This window comes from Acinonyx jubatus, chromosome A1 (genome assembly GCF_027475565.1).
Source record: "Acinonyx jubatus isolate Ajub_Pintada_27869175 chromosome A1, VMU_Ajub_asm_v1.0, whole genome shotgun sequence".
In the NCBI taxonomy this organism is placed as follows: Eukaryota; Metazoa; Chordata; class Mammalia; order Carnivora; family Felidae; genus Acinonyx; species Acinonyx jubatus.
The window spans coordinates 90,243,466-90,265,460 of NC_069380.1; the positions used below are offsets into that span (position 1 = coordinate 90,243,466).

A 21,995-nucleotide genomic window follows, 5' to 3' on the forward strand; every position below is an offset into this window, starting at 1 on the left:
CACATTCTCTCCACTGGCCTCAATTTACTGCACCTTCTATAATACTAGCCTAAGACTATTCAGTAATGTCAAATCATGTCAAATTAAGAAATAATGTAAGGAAAAGGAAAAGAGACTCACTTTGGGAAAAAATTCAATTTCCAAAACTGAATTCTAGGTTAATGAAACCATGTTTTTTTAATCATCAAAAACTTTTGGGAAAAATATACATATATTCCAAAGCTTGTGCATATGTATGTTTGTACACATATGTGTATAGATATATAAATATTTATATATATAACCTGCCAGTGACACAGTTCATGAAAAATTGAGCTTGATTATTTCCATGTGAAAATTTGAATTTAAAGAATTCCTTTTTATCTTGAGCTTCTCTTCATTGAAAAGCGTGTGTCCTGTATTTGCCTGCCATTTTAGCAAATTATGGGCCTCACGCTTATTCACTTTAACTCAATGACCGTTTTTAAAAGAAAATTCATACTGAAGCTTACTCTTAGGGAATAAACTCTAATGAAAGAAACAAAACTTAGGGGTGCCTGGGTGGCTCAGTCAGTTAAGCGTCCGACTCTTGCTTTCAGTTCAGGTCATGATCTCACATTTGTGAGATCAAGTCTTGCATCAGGCTCTGCACTGGGTGTGGGGCCTGCTTGGGATTCTCTCTCCCATTCTCTCTCTCTCTCTCCCCCCACCGCCCCTCTTCCCCACTTGTGCTCTCTCTCAAAAAAAGAAAAAGAAAAAGAAAAAGAAAAAGAAAAAGAAAAAGAAAAAGAAAAAGAAAAAGAAAAAGAAACAAAACTCACATTCCATTATTTTTACTATTTTTTTAAGTTAGGCCTTTTATATTTTTTCTATGAATTTAAAAATTATTATATGTTCTTTGTAACCTTAGCATTTAATATTTAATGATTCTTATAAAATTTGACAAATCGGTGCTCTTCATAATTCCATTGATCAATTTTACCATGACTTAGTGGAAACTAGCATATTTCCTCCCAAAGTAAAAAAAAATCTTTATCTGATCTGGAGTCTGTGCCCTATTTATTATTCTCCAGTGAGGAGTCTTGAATCATTTGAGAGAAGAATTAAACTTCATAGGACTCATCATCTCTGAGAAATCTCTGATACTGAGTAAGGGAGGAGCTATAGATAAAAGGATTCCCATATTCCTTCCATTTATAGAGTTTTTCCTTAGTGTGAACTTTTTTGTGTCTACAAAGGTTTGATCTATAACTGTAGGCTTTCCCACACTCCATGCACTTGTAGAGTTTCTCACCAGTATGGATCCTCTCATGCTCTGTTAGGAATGAATACTGGCTGAAGGCTTTCCCACACTGATTACACTGGTAGGGTTTCTCTCCAGTGTGAATTCTCTGATGCCTGTAAAGGTTGGATTTGCAACCAAAGGCTTTCCCGCATTCTCCACATGGGTAAAGCTTTTCCCCGGTGTGAATTTTACGATGTTCACTGAAGGATGAATACTGGTTGAAGGCTTTCCCACATTCATTGCACTGGTAGGGTTTCTGACCAGTATGAATTCGCTGGTGTTCAATAAGGGTGGAGATGCGTGTGAAGGTTCTCCCACATTCCAAGCATTTACACAGCTGTTCTCCAGTATGAAGCTTCTGATGTTCAGCCAGGGATGCAAACTGGCTGTAACCTTTCCCACATTCACTGCATTTATAGGGTTTCTCCCCTGTGTGGATTCTTTGGTGTCTGTGAAGTTTTGCTCTACAATTGAAGGCCTTCTCACATTCAGCACATTTATAGAGTTTCTCTCCAGTATGAATCCTCTGATGTACAGTGAGGGTTGAACACTGGCTAAAGGCTTTACCACATTCCTTACACTGGTAGGGTTTCTCGCCGGTGTGCACCCTCAGGTGTTTGATTAGGGTCGAGCTGCTGCTAAACGCCTTCTCACATTCATTACATTTGTAAGGTTTCTCTCCAGTATGAATTCTCTGATGGGCAAGAAGGGAGGATCTGTGGCTAAAGGGTTTCCCACACTCACTACATCTGTAGGGTTTCTCACCAGTGTGAATTCTCTGGTGTTCAATCAGATGGAGACTCTGGTTGAAGCTTTTCCCACATTCATTACAAAGATGAGGTTTTTCTCCTGGGTAAATCTGGATGCATCTCATTAAATCAAAATTCTGTTTAAAACCTCTCCCAAAAGTGTAATATATATTGGGTATCCTTTCTATAGAAACACTCTGTTGTGTGACAAGAATTGTATTTATAAGTAAGCCTTTCCCCAATTCAAGACGTGTCTGCTTTACATCTCCACTCACAGTTTTTTTGTGTGAGGTCATGATTTGCTGAAGAGGTTTCTTCCATTGCTCCTGTTCTGTTCCACTCTCCAATTCCAAAGTCTGTCCAAAATCGATGTCCCAGTGACCAAACTTAATGGACTTTTTCTTTATTATTCCCTGAGATGTTTCTTCTATAGAAATGTCCTGTCTGGGAGGTGAGGCTTCCATTTCAGGCCAAGTCTTGAAACCTGGAGTGGATCAGAAGCATTAACGGCACCTCTACAGGAAGAGAGAAACATGCAACCGTGGAACAGTAAAATTGGCAATAGTACATATAAAACAGGTCTGAGAGGTGGCTGGGTGGCTCAGTCAGCTGAACGTCCGACTCTTGGTTTCAACTCAGGTCATGATCCCAGGGTTGTGGGATCCAGCCCCATGTCGGGCTCTGCACTGAAAGTGGAGCCTGCTTGAGATTCTCTCTATCCCTCTCTCTCTGCCCTTCTCCCCTGCTCTCTCTCTCTCTCTCAAAAAATAAATAAATAAAAGAGGTTTTATACCTCTTTTGATCTCAAATATGGACTTGCCACTGGGGAAAAACAGGATAGGATGGAAAGGAAGAGTGGTAAACAGGTGAAGGAGTGGTGTCAGAGAATAGAGTGAACAGAATAACACTGGAAACAAAGACATTGCGACTTGAGAGAAGCAGAGGCAGAGAGAACGGGTCGAGCTGAAGGTATGAGGCTACAGAAAAATGTTAGCTCCTAAGTTCGAGTTGAATAAACTGTGGCACATTTCAGTGTATCATTTCCTGTTCTGTATGCTGGGCCATGAGGTAGGTAACTTGTCTTTATTTTCTCCTTTTTTTTTTTTAAAGTTTACTTACTTACTTATCTATCTATCTATCTATCTATCTATCTATTTATTTATTTATTTTTTGCATAATCTCTACACCCAACATGGGGCTTGAACTCACAAGTCCAAGATTTAGAGTTGTGTGCCCCTCCAAGTGAGTCAGCCAGGCACCCGTATCTTCTTTCTATTCACATGTGGATTTTATGATGTTAGTGCCCATAGCTGAAACTCTAGGTGTGATCATTTAAAAATATCTGTGATGTTTTCCTTAAATTTTGTGAATCTGTATGTGAATATGATTTCGTATCATAGTCTGTGAAAGGAGAAACAGTCTGTTAATAAGAGGGTGCTCAGGTTTTCAAACTTATAGCAGCCCTGAAGCATGACTGTATTGAGGATTTCTGATCTAAATTCAAGATGCTGACTATAAAGAAGAGGAAAATATGGAATAAATCAGCCTCGTGCAACAACCTATCCCTGGTGATTGGAGGAATAACAGTTTTGTTTACACCTCCCTGCCCCCACTTTTCCCTTCCAAATTGATCACGAGGAAAAATAGATAGTCATCTCTTCTAATAAGCTGCAACCAGAAGACTGACCTCCTTTTGTAGGAATCTTTTTATTTTTATATTTGTATTATTTATTAAAGTTTTAATTTTTTAAATGTTTATTCATTTATTTGAGAGAGAGAGTGAGAGAGAGACAGAGTTTGAGTAAGGGAGGGGCAGAAAGAGAAGGAGACACAGAATCCAAAGCAGGTTCCAGGCTCTGAGCTGTCACCACACAGCCTGACGTGGGGCTCAAACTCACGAACCGTGAGATCATGACCTGAGCCGAAGTCGGACACTTAACAGACTGTCACCCAAGCACCCCCTAAAGATTTTATTTTTAAGTAATCTCTATACCCAGCATGGGGCTCAAACTCACAACCCCAAGATCAAAGGTCTCATGCTCCACTGACTGAGCCAGCCAGGCACCCCTGTGAGAATCTCTTTAGACAAATGAAAGTTTACAAGAAATGTGGAGTCAATATGCCCCAAAGTTCTGAAATATGCCCAAGCCCCAAGCTCAGATATGATGTTAAGTGAAAGGATTCAGCTTGAGCTGATTCTATGGAACTGTGGGCTCAAATCTGGCTTTCTTTAATCAATCCATGATTGAAAATAGGCTAAAACTAGGTCTGTGTAATTAGGTAATTGTATATACTTAAATTTAGGTTAATAAAAATCCATCAGGATTAATATATAAATATAATATATAAATAAAATATATATGATTAAAATTAAATAATAATAAAATATATATGATTAAAATTAAATAATAAGAGGAAAAAGGCACACAGGCTATAAATCTGTATAAAAATATAGATTTTTCTTCAAGATGTTAATGGAAAACCTAACAGTTTGCCAGTTAAAGGATTGACCAGGGTACCTCCCCTCTTTTTATCCTTTGTCACAATATGACATTCCCTGCCCATCCAGAAATCTATTAGGCTACCCTAATCTCATTTTTCTAAAGAAATTTAATGACTAAAGCCTAAATCAGTCTCTCTCTCTCTCTTCCAAAACATATTTTACTTAAACATTCTATCACTTAACATATATACATACACGAAGTCTGAAAATAATTCAAGTGTTTGTTCAAGGAGAATATCTTGATTATTGTTAATGTACATTATTAGTGTATATTAATATAGATATATTATGTATATATATGTATATACTATACATACATATTGTATATTATACATGCTATAATGTATATTACATACCTATATTATACATTAACATTATAAACATTAACATCATTATTTGTTAATTCCTTACTGTGCACATGATAAGCATGCAATTAGAGTGTCTTGCATAAAAAAAATAATGGGAGCATGTGGGTGGTGCAATCAGTTAAGCAACTGACTCTTGATCTTGGCTCAGGTCATGATCTCACAGTATAGGAGTTTGAGTCTGGCATTAGGCTCTGCACTGATGGTGCGAACCCTGCTTGGAATTCTGTCTCTCCTCTCTGCCCACCCCTTCTTGTGCTCTCTTTCTCTCTCAAAATAAATAAACATAAAAAACAACAAAACTGGGCAGAGTTAGTTGGAAAAATTATGAAGAGCAGGTGACCTCAAAAATGAAAAGGGATTCCCTCCTCTTATAACAGACTCCTGAAACCCAGTCATTTATTGAACAAATAGTGAATAATCAGCAATGATAATATGAAACGTACAAATGATTAAACAGTAATGGTTCATTTCTCCTTGATATGAGAAGCCTCGGCTGTATAATGTTGGTGTGAGGTTCAGAGAACCAAGACACCAACACCAACAGTATTAGCAAGGAGCGGTTCTATAAAGGAAGCTGGATAATAAAGAGCAAGGGGATGGATTTCAGTAGAAAACGAAAAGAGGAGGCTATGAGTCAGAAAGAAGGCCTGATCAAAGTCATCTGTGGGGAAAGTAAACCTATTTGGGGGCGGGGGGAGGGGCTTAATGACTAAAAGAGGAAATCCAGGTTCGAATTCATTTAAAAAAATTTTTTTAATGTTTATTTATTTTTGAGAGAGAGAGAGGGTGCACGTGCGAGAGAGCAAGCGCACGGGGGGGAGGGGCAGAGAGAGAGGGAGACACAGAATCCGAAGCAGGCTCCAGGCTCCGAGCTGTCAGCACAGAGCTGTGAGCTCATGACCTAAGCTGAAGTCAGAGGCTTAACTGACTGAGCCACCCAGGCGCCCCTGGAATAACAGGGTAAAGCCAAACACAGAGTTCCTGAACAACTGGCAGAAGAATTCAGAATAATAATACAGGTCACAGGAGGGGTTGTAAGTTCTTAGGCAGATAATAATAGGAAACAGTGGCCTTATTTGGTAAGAATGAGGACAGAGTGGAAGGTGAACAATGATATAGCTGCCATGGTCTGGTTGCACTGAGTACTTAAATCTGAGCTTCCTCGGCACTGAGTTAATCATAAAGGCAGTTCAATTACACTAAAAAAATATTAAGTGAAGGCAGTATATTTGATGCTACAGGCACAGAATTCAAAGACAGACCTGGTTTCTTCCTTAAATATGCACAATCCAATTAGGAAAAGAAATAACAGGAGAATAACTATAATTCACTACAACAGATGCTGTAATGGATGTGTTCAGGGCATCCAGAAAGTGCCGTATGAATGCGACTGACTGGAAAATGGATGCTGACTGGGAAGCAGGAAAAAATAAGAAAAACCCACAGATGAGGGGAGGCAGATGGATCTAAGGTTTCCTGTGGACCAGGGGGAAGCAGTAACCCGAGAAGGAATGACACACAAATGTTAATGAGGGTTCAGGTTTGGCCAGAACATGGAGCCGGAGTGGAAGTGGCCACTGATTCCTATAAAGCAACATGGAGACAGGCTACGAAGTAGGTTTAATGTCACATTAAGGAATTTTACTTTACTCCGTGGATAAAGAGAGAAACAACAAGGTCTCTTAAGGTATGGGAATAACACCTGAGTTGTGAAAAGATCAATCACTCTGCTGATGGCCCAGAAGGTGAGAGAGGAGAACAAGGCTCAGAGAAGGTAGGTAACTTTCCCTGTAGCTCAGAGCACTTGGAAGCAGTGGCAGGGGTAACATGAAATCAGGAAATGTCCAAAGTCAAATCATGATCTTATGTGCTAGGCTGTACTACTCAGTAACTCTTTCTTTGGAGAAAACTGTATTTTGTTTTTTTTTTTTAATTTTTTTAATGTTTCTTTATTTTCAAGAAAGAGTGCACATGCACACGTGCATGAGTTGGCAAGAGGCAGAGAGAGAGGAAGACACAGAATCCCGGGGCTCGAACTCATGAACCATAAGACCATGACCTGAGCCAAAGTTGGACACTTAACTGACTGAGCCACCCAGGCGCCCCTAGAAAACTGTATTTTAATAAAGGTGAAAAGTATTTGTGAAGACAACGAGCAAACAAAACATGCCAATAAAAGCAAGAATCATAGATTATAAAGGTCAAAGCACCAAGACCACAAACCACAAAATATTGCCCATTCTGTGTCACACGGTGAACAGAAATGACACTGGTGATCGAGGCTTTTCTCACTGCTTTTCAGCTTTTCCAGCTCTGCCAGCAAAGTGTTTGACAACCTCTGATGCACTGTTTCTTCCGTGATAAAGAGAGGTATCTAAATTTGACGGTCTTCAAGTGATCTTCTAACTTCAACAACTTACAGTTTTATGATAAAGACCAGTGAGCTTAGACTAGGCTAGAAGAGGAGTCTACAAACTACAGGTCTCTGGGCCAACTCCAGCTGATACCTCCTTCTGGTGCTACAAGGCAGCCACACCTATGGGTTGATTACTTACTGTCTCTGTCTGCATTTGCATTACCTTGCACTAAGATGGCGGAGTTTAAGGACTGCAAAAGAGACCTGTGGCCCCCAATGCCAAAATATTTACCATATGGTCCACTGTGGGAAAAGCATGCCAAGCCCTGGACCAGAAAAGCTACAGAGGTCCAGGGGAGCTGGTTGACTCTCACAGTGGGACACGACAACCCCAGTCTCCAGGGACATAAAAGGGAAATGCTGAGTTAAGAAACCGGAGACACGGAAGCGTTGACAACACCCTGAAATATGGGTTTGAGAGAGAAATTACAAAGAATTCAAGACGCAACCGAAGGTGTAAAGTTTTTCAAGTCTGTCATGTGTAATTGCAGATGGAAAGAAAACCGTGGAGATCAAGAGGCCAAGACAGCAGAAGGAAGTGGGTGAAGTGGCAGAGAAGGAAAGAGGGAAAGCGGGGCGCGTTAAGCGAAGAAAGAGGTCTACTCAGGGGCCTTTTGCTGCAAAGAAAACCATTATCACCAAGGAACTTCCCATGAGGGGGCCCTGGCTCAGCACTTCCAGCAAAATTCTCAGAGCACCGCCTCCTCCTGACCTGCTCTCATATATACCCCGCCCTGTGCCCGGTTCCCAGCCGCGCACTCACCCAGACAGGCGTCTTGAGGGGTTTCCCTTTCCACCACGCAAGGATCCTCGCCTTGCTGCAACCGGCAGATCACCTTTGGCATCGAAGATGGAATCCCTGCTCGTGGGGAAGGGAATGGAGTTTGAGCAGATGGCGCAAGTCCGGAGCTCACAAACCAGAGCCAACAGGGCAGAGAAAGGAGCCTGGGGAGGTGGGGCACGCAGCACATCGCGGGTGGGTTTGGTTCAGAAACAACACAGCCTTATCCCTCTTCCCCCCTGACCCCCCACAGGACCCAGTGAGTGGAGGAGGACCACCCTGGTCAGGAGGCAGGTGGGAGGAAGGCAGAGGAAGGGCATCCGGACACAAATGCATGCCTTGAATCCGCAGAGGCTCTTGCTTTCCCAGGGGCTCGTTAGGGGAGAAACTGCGGACTCTGAACCCCACAGGGGCAGCTCTAAGGCGCTCCCGCAGCAGATTCTCCCTTACAGATGAGCCTCCTTACCCAGCGAGACCAGGGTGCCATAGTTCTCCAGCATCACCTCCCGGTACAGGGTTCTCTGCGCAGAGTCCAGGTGCAGCCACTCGTCCTGGCTGAAGACCACGGCCACGTCCCTGAACGTCACAGACTCCTGTAACGGCAAACCCATTCCTGCTCACCCAGGACCAAGTTCTCCACCACTCGGTAACGCCGGTGATGCAGGGATGTGCGACAACCAACCCTGATGTCCCAGGATTCTAAGTATATTTCAAATGGACTATTTATGTTACTTTTGGGACCCCCCCCAATCGACAATTATACAAATATTTACTGAGAACCCACCAGGTGTTGTGAGGGCAAAGTCGGGGAGAAAGGCATGTCCCCGCCAAAAGGGAATTTAAATCCCAGGCTGGGATCTGTCAAGTGAGCACAGACATCCACCTCCCTCTCACTCAAAATCCAAATTAAAGGAAAGGGGGGGAAAAATCAGAATACACTTAGAACAATGCCAGAAAACTGGAAAAGCCATTAGCAGAACCGAAACAAAAAAGAATTTCTGAGATGTAAAAGCAAATGATAAAAATAGTATTAGCTCATGTTTATTGAATACTTGTATGTCAGGAACTATGACAGGAACTTTGAACATAGTATCTTCACGAAGTTTCACAGAAATTCTATGAGGAAGACACTATAATTAAATTGTTTTGCAAGTGAAGAAGCAGCTCAGAGAGGTTACGTTACCTGCCAAGGTAATCCTGTTAGAAACTAGTAGAGATTGGAACTGAATTCAGGCAGACTGACCACTAAACTAGACTGTCACATAGGTATCCACTGTCTATGGAAATTAAAAGACCCGGGGTCCCAGAGCTTCCTTGGGATTCTTAGTCTACCTCTCTCTCTCTGTCCCTTCCCCACTGGCTCTTGGTCTCTCTTAAAAATACACATTTTAAAGAAATTAAAAGTAAATAAAAGACCCAAAGAACATGCAAGACTATACACGTGCCAAAAGGGACTGTGAGAAAGTCAGTTCTTCCAAGAGAACTCCGCTAATTCGCAAAATGAGAGAAATCAGAGGCTGGCCAATTATCAACTCTTATATGAAGGAGATATAAGGCATGAAAAAGGAATATGTATGCTTTCACCTTGTGATTCTACTGTTAGGAGTCCACTATAAGAGAGCCTCACACAAATGAGTAGGGGTATTTGTTCAAAGATGTTTCTGGAAACTTTATTTGTAAGCCAATGTTTGTGGTAGGCTGAGTAACAAAACCTGTGAATGTTATATATATGACTAAAAGGACCCTGAAGATCTTCTTAAGGATTTTATTTTTGAGATGAGAAGATCCTGATTATCCAGATGGATCTGGTATATATATATATATATATATATATATATATATATATATATATACGCACACAAAAGTATTTGGAAGAATACAACAAGCCATCCACCCTGATTATTCTTTCGTGTTTGTGGAGGAGCAGAAAAGCAATTTTTTGCTTACTACTCTCTACCCTTCCAGTAGGCTGACATTGTTTACAGGGTGTGTGCATTTATTACGAAATTTTTAATTTTTTTATTTTTTGGAGAGAGAGAAAGTGCACGTGTGGGAGGGGGAGCAGAGAAAGAGAGAGAGAGAGAGAGAGAGAGAGAGAGAGAGAGAGAGAGAATATCTCAAGCAGGCTTCACACTCAGCATGGAGCCCTATGTGGGGCTTTATCTCATGACCCTGGGATCATGACCTGAGCTGAAATCAAGAATCGGATGCTCAACCGACTGAGCCAGTCAGGCGTCCCTGTTTTGAAATTGTTTACATTCCATTTTATGTATTGACTTTTCAGCTATACCTCTTTGCATTTTTTTTAAATATTAAAAAAAAATTTGTTTAAAGTAATCGCTACACCCAGCGTGGGGCTTGAACTCACACCCCCAAGATCAAGAGTCTCAGGCTCCTCTGCCTGAGCTAGCCAGGCGCCCCACCTCTTTGCATTTTTAGTGGTTGCTCTGAGAATTATAACATACATCCTTAGTTCTTTATAGTCTATTAGAGCGAATATCTGATTTCACACAGAACGCAAGAACTTGCAAGTGTATGGGAACACCACCCCTTCTTCATGCTATCGTTGTTAAAAAGACGCTCCCTGTTCAGAGAGCTGGCAGGACTCACCAGACCTCACCAAGCACGCTCATGGGAGGCAACAGGTACAAGTGCAACAAGACAGAGAGAGTGCAGCGAAGGCCTGGAGGACGGAGACATGTTCCATGTGCAATCTCCCTGTCCTTGTGCACACAGGCTAGGCCATGTCCCTGGATCTGTAGGAGGAACTTTGAATCAGAAGGGCTTAAAGGGGAAACACTCAGCAGGGGCCTTTTGTGTGTCAAGCAAGGCTTGTCAAACAAGGTAGGCCAGCTCCCAACCACCTGAGATGACTACCCTGGGGGGAGCCAGTGGCACTGGGATCTTAAACAGCATATCCACTGCCTTTATTGTGCCTCAGAGTCAAAAATCAGCCATCCAGGCCCTCCCCAGAGATGAAGATAGAGCTTTTCTGGAGATAAAGACAGAGCTTTTTGAGTCCAACCATAAATGAACTCTAGACCCACAACTGTCATGTGTATTACCTCCACCTGTGTTATAAACCCCATGATACAGTATTATGTTTTTGCTCTAAACAATCATAGGCATTTTATTTTTTTATTGATTTTTTAATGTTTATTTTTGAGAGAGAGAGAGAGAGAGAGGGAGAGAGCACAAGCAGGGGAGGAGCAGAGAGAGAGGGAGACACAGAATCTGAAGCAGGCTCCAGGCTCCGAGCTACCAGCACAGAGACCAATGCGGGGCGGGGCTTGAACCCACCAACCGTGAGATCATGACCTGATCCGAAGTCAGGCGCTCAACCGACTGAGCCACCCAGGCACTCCAATCATAGGCATTTTAAAGATACTGAGAGAAAAAAGTATTTATATATTTACATTTATCCACATGGCCTCCTTTTCCAATGCTCTTTATTTCCTTCCTAAGGTGAGAGCTCCCATCTGGCATTATTTCCTGTCAACTTGAAGCAAGCATATACTTTAGCATATATTGCAGGGTGGGCCTGCTGACCATGACTTAGGTTCATTTTCATTTATCTGAAAATGTCTTTACTTCATTTTCTTTTTTTTTTTTTTTTAAGTTTATTTGATAGAGAGAGGGATAGCAAGCAAGTGAGGCAGGGGAAGAATGACAGGGAGAGAATCCCAAGCAGGCTCCACACCCTCAGCGCAGAGCCTAACGCGGGGCTCAATCTCTCGACTATGAGATCATGACCTGAGCCAAAATCAAGAGTCTGATACTTAACCGACTGAGTCACCCAGGCGCCTCTACTTCATCTTCCTTCTTAAAAGAATATTTTCACTGGTGGGGCGCCTGGGCGGCTCAGTTGGTTAAGCATCCGATTTCGGCTCAGGTCATGATCTCACAGTTTGTGGGTTGGAGCCCTGCATCGGGCTCTGTGCTGACAGCTTAAAGCCTGGAGCCTGTTTTGGATTCTGTGTCTCCCTCTCTCTCTCTCTGCTCCTCCCCCCGCTCATGCTGTCTCTCTCTCTCCTTCAAAAATAAATTAAAAGCATTAAAAAAAATTTTTAAAGAATATTTTCATCGGTTATAGAATTCTGGGTTCACAGTTTCTTTCATGTAAAACACCACTCGATCATTTTCTGGCCCTTGTTTCTGATGAGAAGCCAATGGACGTTCAGATACCGATGCTCTGTATTTAGTACAGTACTCTTTATTCTATCTGCTTTCAAATCTTCAGTTTTCAGTAAATTAGAGGTCAAAAAAAACTCACAAAAAACGCTGAGTTGCAAACATCCTCCTCTTCATCTTCCCTTAGCTGAAATCAAGTGGGTCTCTCAGAAAAGCTTGCAGGTGTGGGAAAAGCTCAGACAGTGAAAATCCCACCTGGGGCAGAAGGCACCCCAGGTGATGGCTGGGTATTGCTTTCACTTCATTTTGCTGGCCTTTACATTTTGGTTTCCCACAACACACATCTCCTTGTAATTAGAGAATCAAAGCAAAGTCCAGCCTAGTGGCAAGAGGCAGACCAATTTGGCAGGCCCTAAAATAATGTCGTTGCTGCTTATGATAATAATGGTAGTTAACAGCTAGCATTTACTGAGATTTAATATGTACCATGCACTGTTCTCAGAATTTTACGTATACTTAAGTTCTCAGAGCATAACATTAATGTATATACGGTCTTATCTGGGTTCGAGGCTAGCTGGAAGACCCTGGTCAAGTTACTTGCTCCTCTGTGCCTCAGTTTCCTCACCCGTAAAATGCAGATATTAACAGTCCTGTTACATGGATCAAACGAGGTATGTATGTCATTAATCCCACTTACAAATGAGGAAATGAGGCACACAGAGAGAAAATAATTTGCCAAGGTCACAGCCCCAGCTTGGAGGTGAACTTATGAACTCAAGTTCCAGAGTCTACATTTGTAACATGTAAGCTACCACTACTTTGGGGGAAAACAGTCAATGAAAACAGAGGCTTTGGGGCTGGCAGAACAGAAAACCCACGGAAGGAACAGGAGCTGGCGTTGGGGGAAAGCTGAGACTTCCATGTGGAAATATTTCCTAAGAGTTCTAGACTGTGTCTCTAGGGAAAAGTTGAGGCCTGAGAACAGAGATTTGGGAAAGATCTTCAGGTTAAAGTAATGAAAATGGATCTTAGGGGCGCCTGGGTGGCTCGGTTGGTTAAGCATCTGACTCTTGATTTCAGCTCAGGTCATAATCTTGCAGTTCATGAGATCAAGCCCGGAAAAGGGCTATGCACTGACAGCATGGAGCCTGCTTGGGATTCTCTCTCTCCCTCTTTCTCTGCCCCTCTCCCCCACTCTCTTGCAAAAATAAACTTTAAAAAAAAAAAGAGGGACACCTGGGTGGCTCAGTTGGTTAAGCGTCTGACTTTGGCTCAGGTCATGATCTCGCAGTTTTTAAGTTTGAGCCCCATGTCGGGCTCTATGCTGACAGCTCAGAGCCTGGAGCCTGCTTCGGATTCTGTGTCTCCCTCTCTTTCTGCCCCTCCTCTGCTCACACTCTGTGTGCCTCTCTCTCTCAAAAATAAATAAACGTTAAAAAAAATTTTTAAAAATACATATGGAAGTGGAATGGGAATTCAAGTTCAAGGAATAAAGGGAAAATGTACAGTTTTCAGGGGTGCCTGGGTGGCTCATTCAGTTAAGCTTCTGACTGGCTCAGGTCATGATATCAACATTTCATAGGTTTAAGCCCCGCGTCAGGCTCTGTGCTGACAGCTCAGAGCCTGGAGCCTGCTTCAGATTCTGTGTCTCCCTCTCTCTCTGCCTCTCCCCTGCTCACACTCTGTGTGTGTCTCTCTCTGAAAGATAAATAAATGTTAAAAAAAGAAAAAGAAAATGGATCTAAAAAGGGCAAAGAGCAAGAAGGGCCCAGGAGGGGAGTGTGAATAAATCAAAGCCAGTAGACAAGATTCAGAAGAGAAGACAGAGATAATTAGTCAGATGGATAAGGAAGACATCTGGACAGTTTACCGTCACACCTGTGCTCGGCTCCCAGCCCCGTGTCCTCCCAAGTGCTGGCCTCAGAGCCCAAGCTAAGCTGAACTCCTTCTGGCCTTCAGTATCAGCTCAGAATGACCCCACTACTTCCAGGATCTTTTCCCTAACTCCTCTTGGACCTTTAATCATTTCCTAACTGAGGTCAATACGATGAACTCCCTGAAGACAGAAACAACCTCTTTCCTCTTCATGACCCCAGTGCTCTGAACAGTATCCTGTGCATAGTCGGTGCTCAGTAAGTGTTTTTTGAAGGTGTCTTTGGTCCTTCCATGTCTTTGCACCAAGCAAGACTGTCTAATACACCATGCCCCCACCAAGCGCTTATTGTAGACCAAAGCACATGTTCAGCGAGCGCTGCCTCCGTCTTTGGTCATGAAGCTGGATTTAGGGTGAATTAAGAGTGACACAGAGACAGAGGAAGTACATTCCTCAGCAGCCCCTCCATGAATCCTGGATCCTGGGGAAAACTTAAAGAACCCTGGATTCCCCAGGTTTTGTTGGAGAGAAAAGTACTCAGACAAAGAATGGAAACATGTGCACCCTCTCTAAACCCAGAAAGCAATTCATAAGAAAGACAATCTTCACTTACTTTCACCTTAGTGGGCAGCAAATCCACAGCCATGCTTTCCTTCTCAGTTTTCCTGGCAAGAGGAGTGTAGACTGCTGACAAGGTAGATCTGGAGAGGAAAAGGTGTCATGAGGAACTCTGGTGTCAAGGGATGGCCTGGGGAGATGAAGTTACAACCACCCATAATGCCCACCAGGTCCCAGCAAAGCCGCACCACATAAATGATGCAAGCCAAGCAAACACATGCTCACCAAGCCAATACAGCTCTAAGACAATTCTCCCATCTCCATCTCCCTGTATTAACCATACTTCTAACTGCTATAAACTGATGCTTTACGGTCACCTAAGGTCTATTAGCTGTGACTAAGCAAACTGTGATTCACCCACAGATACCTGGAGTCCTTAGATAGCTTTAAACTGTACACGCTGTAAAATCCACAATAACATGAATTTCCCGGGGGCTGCCACTTTCAAATACAGACGGCCAGCCCTAAGCCCGCCTGCCCCACCCAGCCCTTTCCTTCCAGAAGAAGCCACAGTCAAGTCGCTTGCCCACATTTGCCTTGTCTTTCTGCCTCACAGGTGCCTTCCCTGAGTGGCCCTGCCTGGAGTGCTGCATTGGTCCCCAGGGAATAACACAACCTGCACATTTTTCCTCCTCTCGCCCCCCTGCATCTGGACCTACCCTACCTCACCAGAGGTAATGTGGTTAAAACACTCCCTCTCGCACAAGATGCATGCCAGACTGTTGCTTTGTCGCCCCCCCCCCCCCCCCAAATCTCACAGGTGCCACCTCTTACAGCATCCACAGCGGGAAACAGCCCTCTTTGTCACACACAAATCCCAACTGGGAGAGCAAGGTGAGTGTGCCTGGAGCCGCCAGGCAGGTGTCAGAGAAGGACCCTGGCCACAGCTGCCTGCACTGGCTGCCTGGGTTTGCATGCAGGGAGCTCTCCAGGGTGCAGTGCCCAGCGTGAGAGCTCAACTAGCAGAGTATGGGGGCGAGGGGGGTGGTCATCTGGGGCTGGGGCACCTCAGCCAGGGGAGGGAAGATGCTGTAGAGGTATTCACAGACTCCAGAATCTGGGGTGCTTTTCATATATTTTTAAGCCTCACAACGACTCTAAAACGTATGTATGGCTACCCCATTTCGCAGATGTGAGGGAGACTGAGAACTTAAGGAGTCACAGCGACCTGACAAAGAAACAAAAATGGTTAAGTAACAGGGGCAGGAAGGGAATCCTTGCTCCAGTCCAGGGTCTTAGCTAAACGTGGCAAATTACCTGGCCATTGTGCCTCAGTTCCTTCATCTGTAAAATGGGGGCAGTGTGCAGTCAACTTACTGGCTATGCATGCAGAAGCATGAAATGAGTTAATGCATCCAAGCCGCTACACCACGGCCGGGCACACCTCGTTCTCGGCCAGCGCGAGCTATTGTTTGTATTACTTCACTGAGAAGTCTCTCGGCAGACGACGGCCACCGGAGGCCCCCGCCCACAGCAGTCCCGGCACGCCCCAGCTCACCTGGCAAGGCGCTTCCTCTCCGCGCGTCTTCCGGGCCAGCGACACCCGCAAGGCACCGCCGCCCCGGCCGACCTCTGACCCACGGGCCGCGCGGCGTCTCCCGGTGTCCGCGCGCCGCCCCGCCGGGCACCGCACTCCCCACCCAGACGGGACAGACGCAGGCTCCACCGCTGCGGGGAAGAGGCAGCCGGGAAGTCTCCGCTCCTTGCACACCGCCCCAGCGTAACCGAGATCACCCGCGCCTCTAGCCCCAGAAAGGCCGGGACCAGTCCCGCAACCCCGCGAACCCTAGAACTACTACTCCCGACATGCCTCCGCCCCGCGCGGACTACAGCTCCCAGAAGGCGGCTGGGCGACCCCCGGGGGAGGCACGTTCCCTCTCCCCGCGCGAGCCCCCGGGACCCGCTGTCCGAGGGGTCTGCAACGCGGGGGCGCGCGCACCTGATGGATAGGGCGGTCCCCTCGCAGTGCCCGCTGCCTAAATCCACCCCTAGGCTTGTTTTGTCAGACCAGCAAGGTGATTTGAAAAACAAACCCTGAATTTAAGCGCCTTTAGGAGGCTCTGCGCGCCACAGCTCCCCCTCCACCGGCTAGCTATGATTATTTTTATTTTAATACGTAGCACACCCGAGGATAATGTATGCATAGGTACTGTTTGAGGAGGGCGCTTGTGGGGATGAGCACTGGGTGTGTATGTAAGCCAATCTGACAATAAATTGTATTCATTAAAAAAAAAAAAAAAAAGAAACCAATACCCACATACCCAACACTCTGCTTGAAAAGAGATTTGACCAGAATTTTTGAAGCCTGGTGCACAATGCTCCCCTGTCACTTATCTAAATTGTGTTAAGCATTTCACTCCCTTAGCTTGATGCGTACTCCACATGTATGTGTCCCACAATAATAAGTGTTTATTTTTGCAAGGTTTTGACCTTTATATAAATGGAGTCTGCTGTATGTTCTCCTATGACTTATATGCTCAACATGAACACTGTATTAAAAAAAAAATCAACCGGGGTGCCATTTGGTTAAGTCATCAACCAAGTCAGTTGGTTAAGCGGCTGACTTCAGCTCAGGTCATGATCTCCCCATTCAGGAGTTCAAGCACTGGAGCCTGCTTCAGATTCTGTGTCTCCCTCTCTCTCTGCCCCTCCCCTGCTCACTCTGTCTCTCTCAAACATAAATAAATATTTTTAAAAAATTTTTAAACAACTGAGTAGATTTTAAAGATTTTACTGGCTTTATTCAATGATTCATGAACCAGGTAGCATCCTGTCTAGCAGGAGCTCCAAGAAGCAGTACTAAATGAAAGACTTTTATAGGCAGGAAGGAGAAAGAACAAGGAAGTTAGGCAAAAATTGGATTGGTTATTGCAAGGTTATTTTCCCTACAGAAGATGGCAGGGGTTTATCAGGCAGATTACCTAATGATGGCTGGTTCTTGATTGGCTGGTTTAAGATTCCAAGATTCCAAGCAAAGAGATGTGTAGGCAGGATAGTGTTGGAATATAGGAGCCTGAGGGGGTAATTCCATCTGGGTCTTTCCATCACAACCTTATAAAGTTACGGAGTTGAGTCGTGAAAACCTACATTTTTTTTATTGTATATAATTTGCTTAAAAGAAATTGAAATATTGCTAGCTTGTCTTCTTTTGCCCATATCTTTATACTGAAAGAAATCACAAAGCAGCTGCCGATCAAAGCAGCTTTTAGACCTAATGCCACAGGCATACAAGGGTTTGCTCTGTTTTAGGCACAATGCACTTCTTGGATATGGCACACGGTAGGCACTTAGACATAGAAATAAAAACGGGGTAGAAATAATGTATGGTTGTTTGGTAACCAAGTGTTTCTTCAGGTAGGTGAGGTAATGATGGTGATATAAATCTAAAACTCCCATCATATCCTTAAATATATATATACAAAGGATATGGAAGAGAAAAGAAAAAAGGCAGTAGTGTTCCTAAGATGGATATAAAATCACCACCAGAAAGAGTAAGTGTGTCTATGTGTGAAAATATGCAAAACTGTACAGGTATATAAGAGAACTGAATATGCATGCAGGATATACAAACAATTCCTGTAGCTCAACCACAGAACAGCCCATTCCAAAAGTGGGCAAAGGATTTGAACAGATATTTCTTAAAAGGGGGGGGGGGCATATAAAATGGCCAACAAGCCCATAAAAGAGATGTTCAACATCACTAGTCATCAGGGAACTACAAATCATGACTATAATGAGATACCCACTTCACAGCTGTTAGTGTGGTCATTATGGGCGGGGGGGTGGGTGGGGGAAGAAAACTGAAAAATAACAAGGGTTGGCAAAGACATAGAACCACCCACGTTGGAACCGGAACCTTCACACATTGCTGATGGCAATGTAAGATGATGCAGACACTGGAAAGAGTCGGGGGCGGGTCTTATGAAGTTACATATCCACTCCTCATAGGACTATGTAATCCCACTTAGGTATTTACCGAAGAGAAATGTTCACACAAACATATGTACACAAACGTTCACAGCAACATTGTTCATGATCGCCAAAATGTGCAAACGATACAAATGTCCAACAACAGAGGAATGGGTAAGTAAAACGTGGTGCATACTTACAATGGAGTATTACCTCAGCCTTAAAGAGGAACGAAGTTCTGACACATACTCTGATACGGATGAACCTTGAAGACGTTATGCCAAATGAAAGAAGCCAGACACACAAGGACGAATATTATTCAATTCCACTTATATCAGGAATCTAAAATAGGCAAATTCCCAGGGGCAGCAAGTGGAATAAGAGGTCACCAGGGGGCTAGCAGCAGGGGAAATGGGGGAGTTACTGCTTAATGGGTGCAGAGCTTCTGTTTGAGATGATAAAAAAGTTTCTGGAAAATTGATTGGTGCTGGTTACAAAACATTGTGAATATACTCAATGCCACTAAATTGTAAACTTAAAAATGGTTATAATGGTAAATTTTATGTTATGTACATTTTACTGCAATTTTTTTAAAAGTACCTGCAGGAGGTGAGGAGACATCCTTGTGAAGGCAATGATGAAGGCACAACACAGTTAATAGAAAGACAGAGATGTGGAAGCCACATGTCAAGGGGGAAAGTAGCAAGAGGAGGAAATATAAGATCATGCAAGAGAAAAGAGAAAATCCCCCCAAATGCTTTTGACCCCACAATTCCTCCTCTAACCCCCAAGTCGTCTAGTCAAGAAATCATATTTTGCTACATAGACTGAAGTAGGTATACTTGACTTACCAATCTTAGATGCAGTCACGAGCCTGTGACAGAAAGGACACAGAAATGAGTTTGCGGAGGCTCTTGAGGTCAAGTCTGGGACAATTTCTCCATCGACGTACATAACAATATTAGCAGATTACAGTCCATTAACTAAAATAAGAAACCATGCTTCCGGTCATAAAAACAGAAGACAGAACACTTCCCCAAAGTGGAAAGCCAATGAGTAAATGTAGAAGAAATGATGGACTGATGAGATCTCCTTGGGAAAACCACTGTAATAACAAGGCAAGTGTCATCAATAGATGCTAAAACCAGCAGCAGTGAGGTGTGACTAGTACAGATATACACGCGCACACTCAGAGGGTCTCCTCTCAAGACACTACTGACTGCCAAGAGAAAAACAGTGACTTCACAGTGGGTGATCAGGCAGACACCACCTTAACCAAGATAAAGCTAAAATTACCAACATCATAAGGCTCCTAATGTGATAACATGATGAACTGAGAATATTGCTTTGGTGGTTTTCTTACCAAAAAAGCACAGCATAAATCTGACCAGGTGGGAAATATTGGACAAAGCCAATGGAGGGGCAGTCTAGGGAAAAAAAAAGGTCTATTCATTTCACAGACCTCTTCAATGAGAAAACATGTTTGATAATGCAATAGCCAACGAGAGCACAACGCGCCCGAAAAGGTGGACATTTTAAATAATTACTATGAATACTAGAAATTCAATGTATCGGGCATGTCAATCATATTATAAAAGCTTAAGTATATTCTGCTTTTTCAGCTTGCTTTGAAAATGGCCTATTAGGACGTTATAAAAATAGACATTTTTCTCTTTTGCCTAGACTCTGAAGTCTCTTTAAAGAGAAACCCCTTCAAAGAAAATATGTTGACAACTTAACGATCATTCTTTCTTTGCCTAGTTCTCTTATAATGCACATTTTTTTTTTTTTTTTTTGGTTTAGTGTTTCCTTACTCAAGATAGGAACCAATATTCTCTTCCTCTGGTGACCTAAGGAGATGAATAAGGGAAAGTGTAGACAGGAAAGAGAGGTGTTGATAGTTTTGTTAAGGAGACATATTTAAATTTAACAGTGGCCTGAAGAGGGGCACCTGGGTAGCCCAGTCAATTAAATGTCTGACTCTTGGTTTCAGTTCAGGTCATGATCTCATGGTTTGTGGGTTCGAGCCCTGTATCAGGCTCTGCACTGCTTGGAATTCTCTCTCTCTCCCTCTCTCTGCCTCTCTCCTGCTCTGTCTCTCTCTCAAAAATAATTAAATAAACTTTAAAAACAAAGAGTCAGTGGCTTGAAGAATGTTATACCTTGGGATGGCCCTTGGATGCAACCTCATAAACTTGATGTTCACTTCACCTAGGGTGATCAGGCAGTAAGATGGGTTTTATCCTACCTCAAATCACCCACTCTAGAGCTGAGCAAAAAAAAAAAAAAAAAAAAAATTCTATTTAATTATTTTTACTGATAAACACACTGGCCTTCTTACTGATCCTCATTCTGGCTGACCTGAAAACCTCTTTCTGAAAAGGAAGGCTCTCTCAGGCATCAAGCAGACTGAGGAACCCCATGCTCCTTCCCAAATCACTTCCTTGCCTCACAGTCAGAGGTGATCACCATCCTGGCTTTTGTATTCATGTGGTAACTAGTCTCCAAATCTGGTCCCCCCAATGAACCATGACCCTGGTATTCACACTCTCGTATAATCTTCTCCCCTTGAATCTGGGCCACATCTATAAATCGTTTTTCACCAAAAGAATATAGAATTAATGTATTAATCTCATGTGACTTCCAAAGTCGAGTTCTAAGATTTGCAACTTCTATATAGGTCTCTTAGAATGCTGGCTCTCAGGACATTGCCTCTCAGAAACCAGCCACTCCCCTGTGCAAAATCCAATAGGGCTCTCAAGCAGCAGTCATCACCGACTGCCGGCCACCCTGGACACCAAGCTCAAGTTGAGCTTCAATGCCAGCTGCCATTGGACTGCAAATGCATTAGAGACGCCAAGTAAGAATTGCCCAACTGAACCCAAATATGGAACCGACAGGTAGGTTTTGATACAACTGTTGCTTTAAGCCACTCAACTTTGGGATGAGTTGTTACACAGCAATGGAGAGCTAGAATATCTTGTCATTTGGTCACTTGCTATTTTTGTTTAGTATCTTCCCCACATGTATAAATCACTTAAACTAAATTTAATTTTGCAGAACATGCTATTAGGCTGTATGTTGTTTCCTACGTCTTTTGAAAAGTCTTCAGGCTTTTAAATTCATCTGTGTTTTGTTTACAGCTTTGGTTCATTAGTTTCCACTGCTGCTCTACATAGTTAATATTCCAAAATAACCCATTTTCCTATCACCAGATACTTCCAAACAGTAGCTACTATGATCAGCACTGCTAAGAATATCTTTATACATGTCTCTTACTGCTCATATGCAAACATTTATCTATTATATATACGTAGGAGTGGAACTTCCTGTTTCATGACATACACAAATTCAAATTCACTTTATAGGATGCTAATGGTCTG

The 21,995-nt window shown here is 43.2% G+C and overlaps 1 protein-coding gene across 3 annotated transcripts in view; it reads right to left on the reverse strand.

Annotated features, from left to right (window-relative positions):
- Window positions 1-753: 753 nt before the first annotated feature.
- The window catches only part of LOC106970127 (zinc finger protein 879), a 38,295-nt gene continuing 17,053 nt past the window's right edge, over window positions 754-21,995 (reverse strand). The window contains exons 1-5 of one of the 3 annotated variants that reach the window (XM_053219625.1): window positions 16,202-16,538; window positions 14,699-14,786; window positions 8,548-8,674; window positions 8,064-8,159; window positions 754-2,497 (exon numbers count right to left, since the gene is read on the reverse strand). In XM_053219625.1, the coding sequence (XP_053075600.1) occupies window positions 1,083-2,497; window positions 8,064-8,159; window positions 8,548-8,674; window positions 14,699-14,731 (1,671 nt within the window). In that variant the 5' untranslated portion in view covers window positions 14,732-14,786; window positions 16,202-16,538 and the 3' untranslated portion in view covers window positions 754-1,082. Of the gene's footprint in view, window positions 2,498-8,063; window positions 8,160-8,547; window positions 8,675-14,698; window positions 14,787-16,020; window positions 16,165-16,201; window positions 16,539-21,995 lie in introns of those variants that run through there. The other 2 variants (XM_053219618.1, XM_053219613.1) reach the window with 2 other exon arrangements.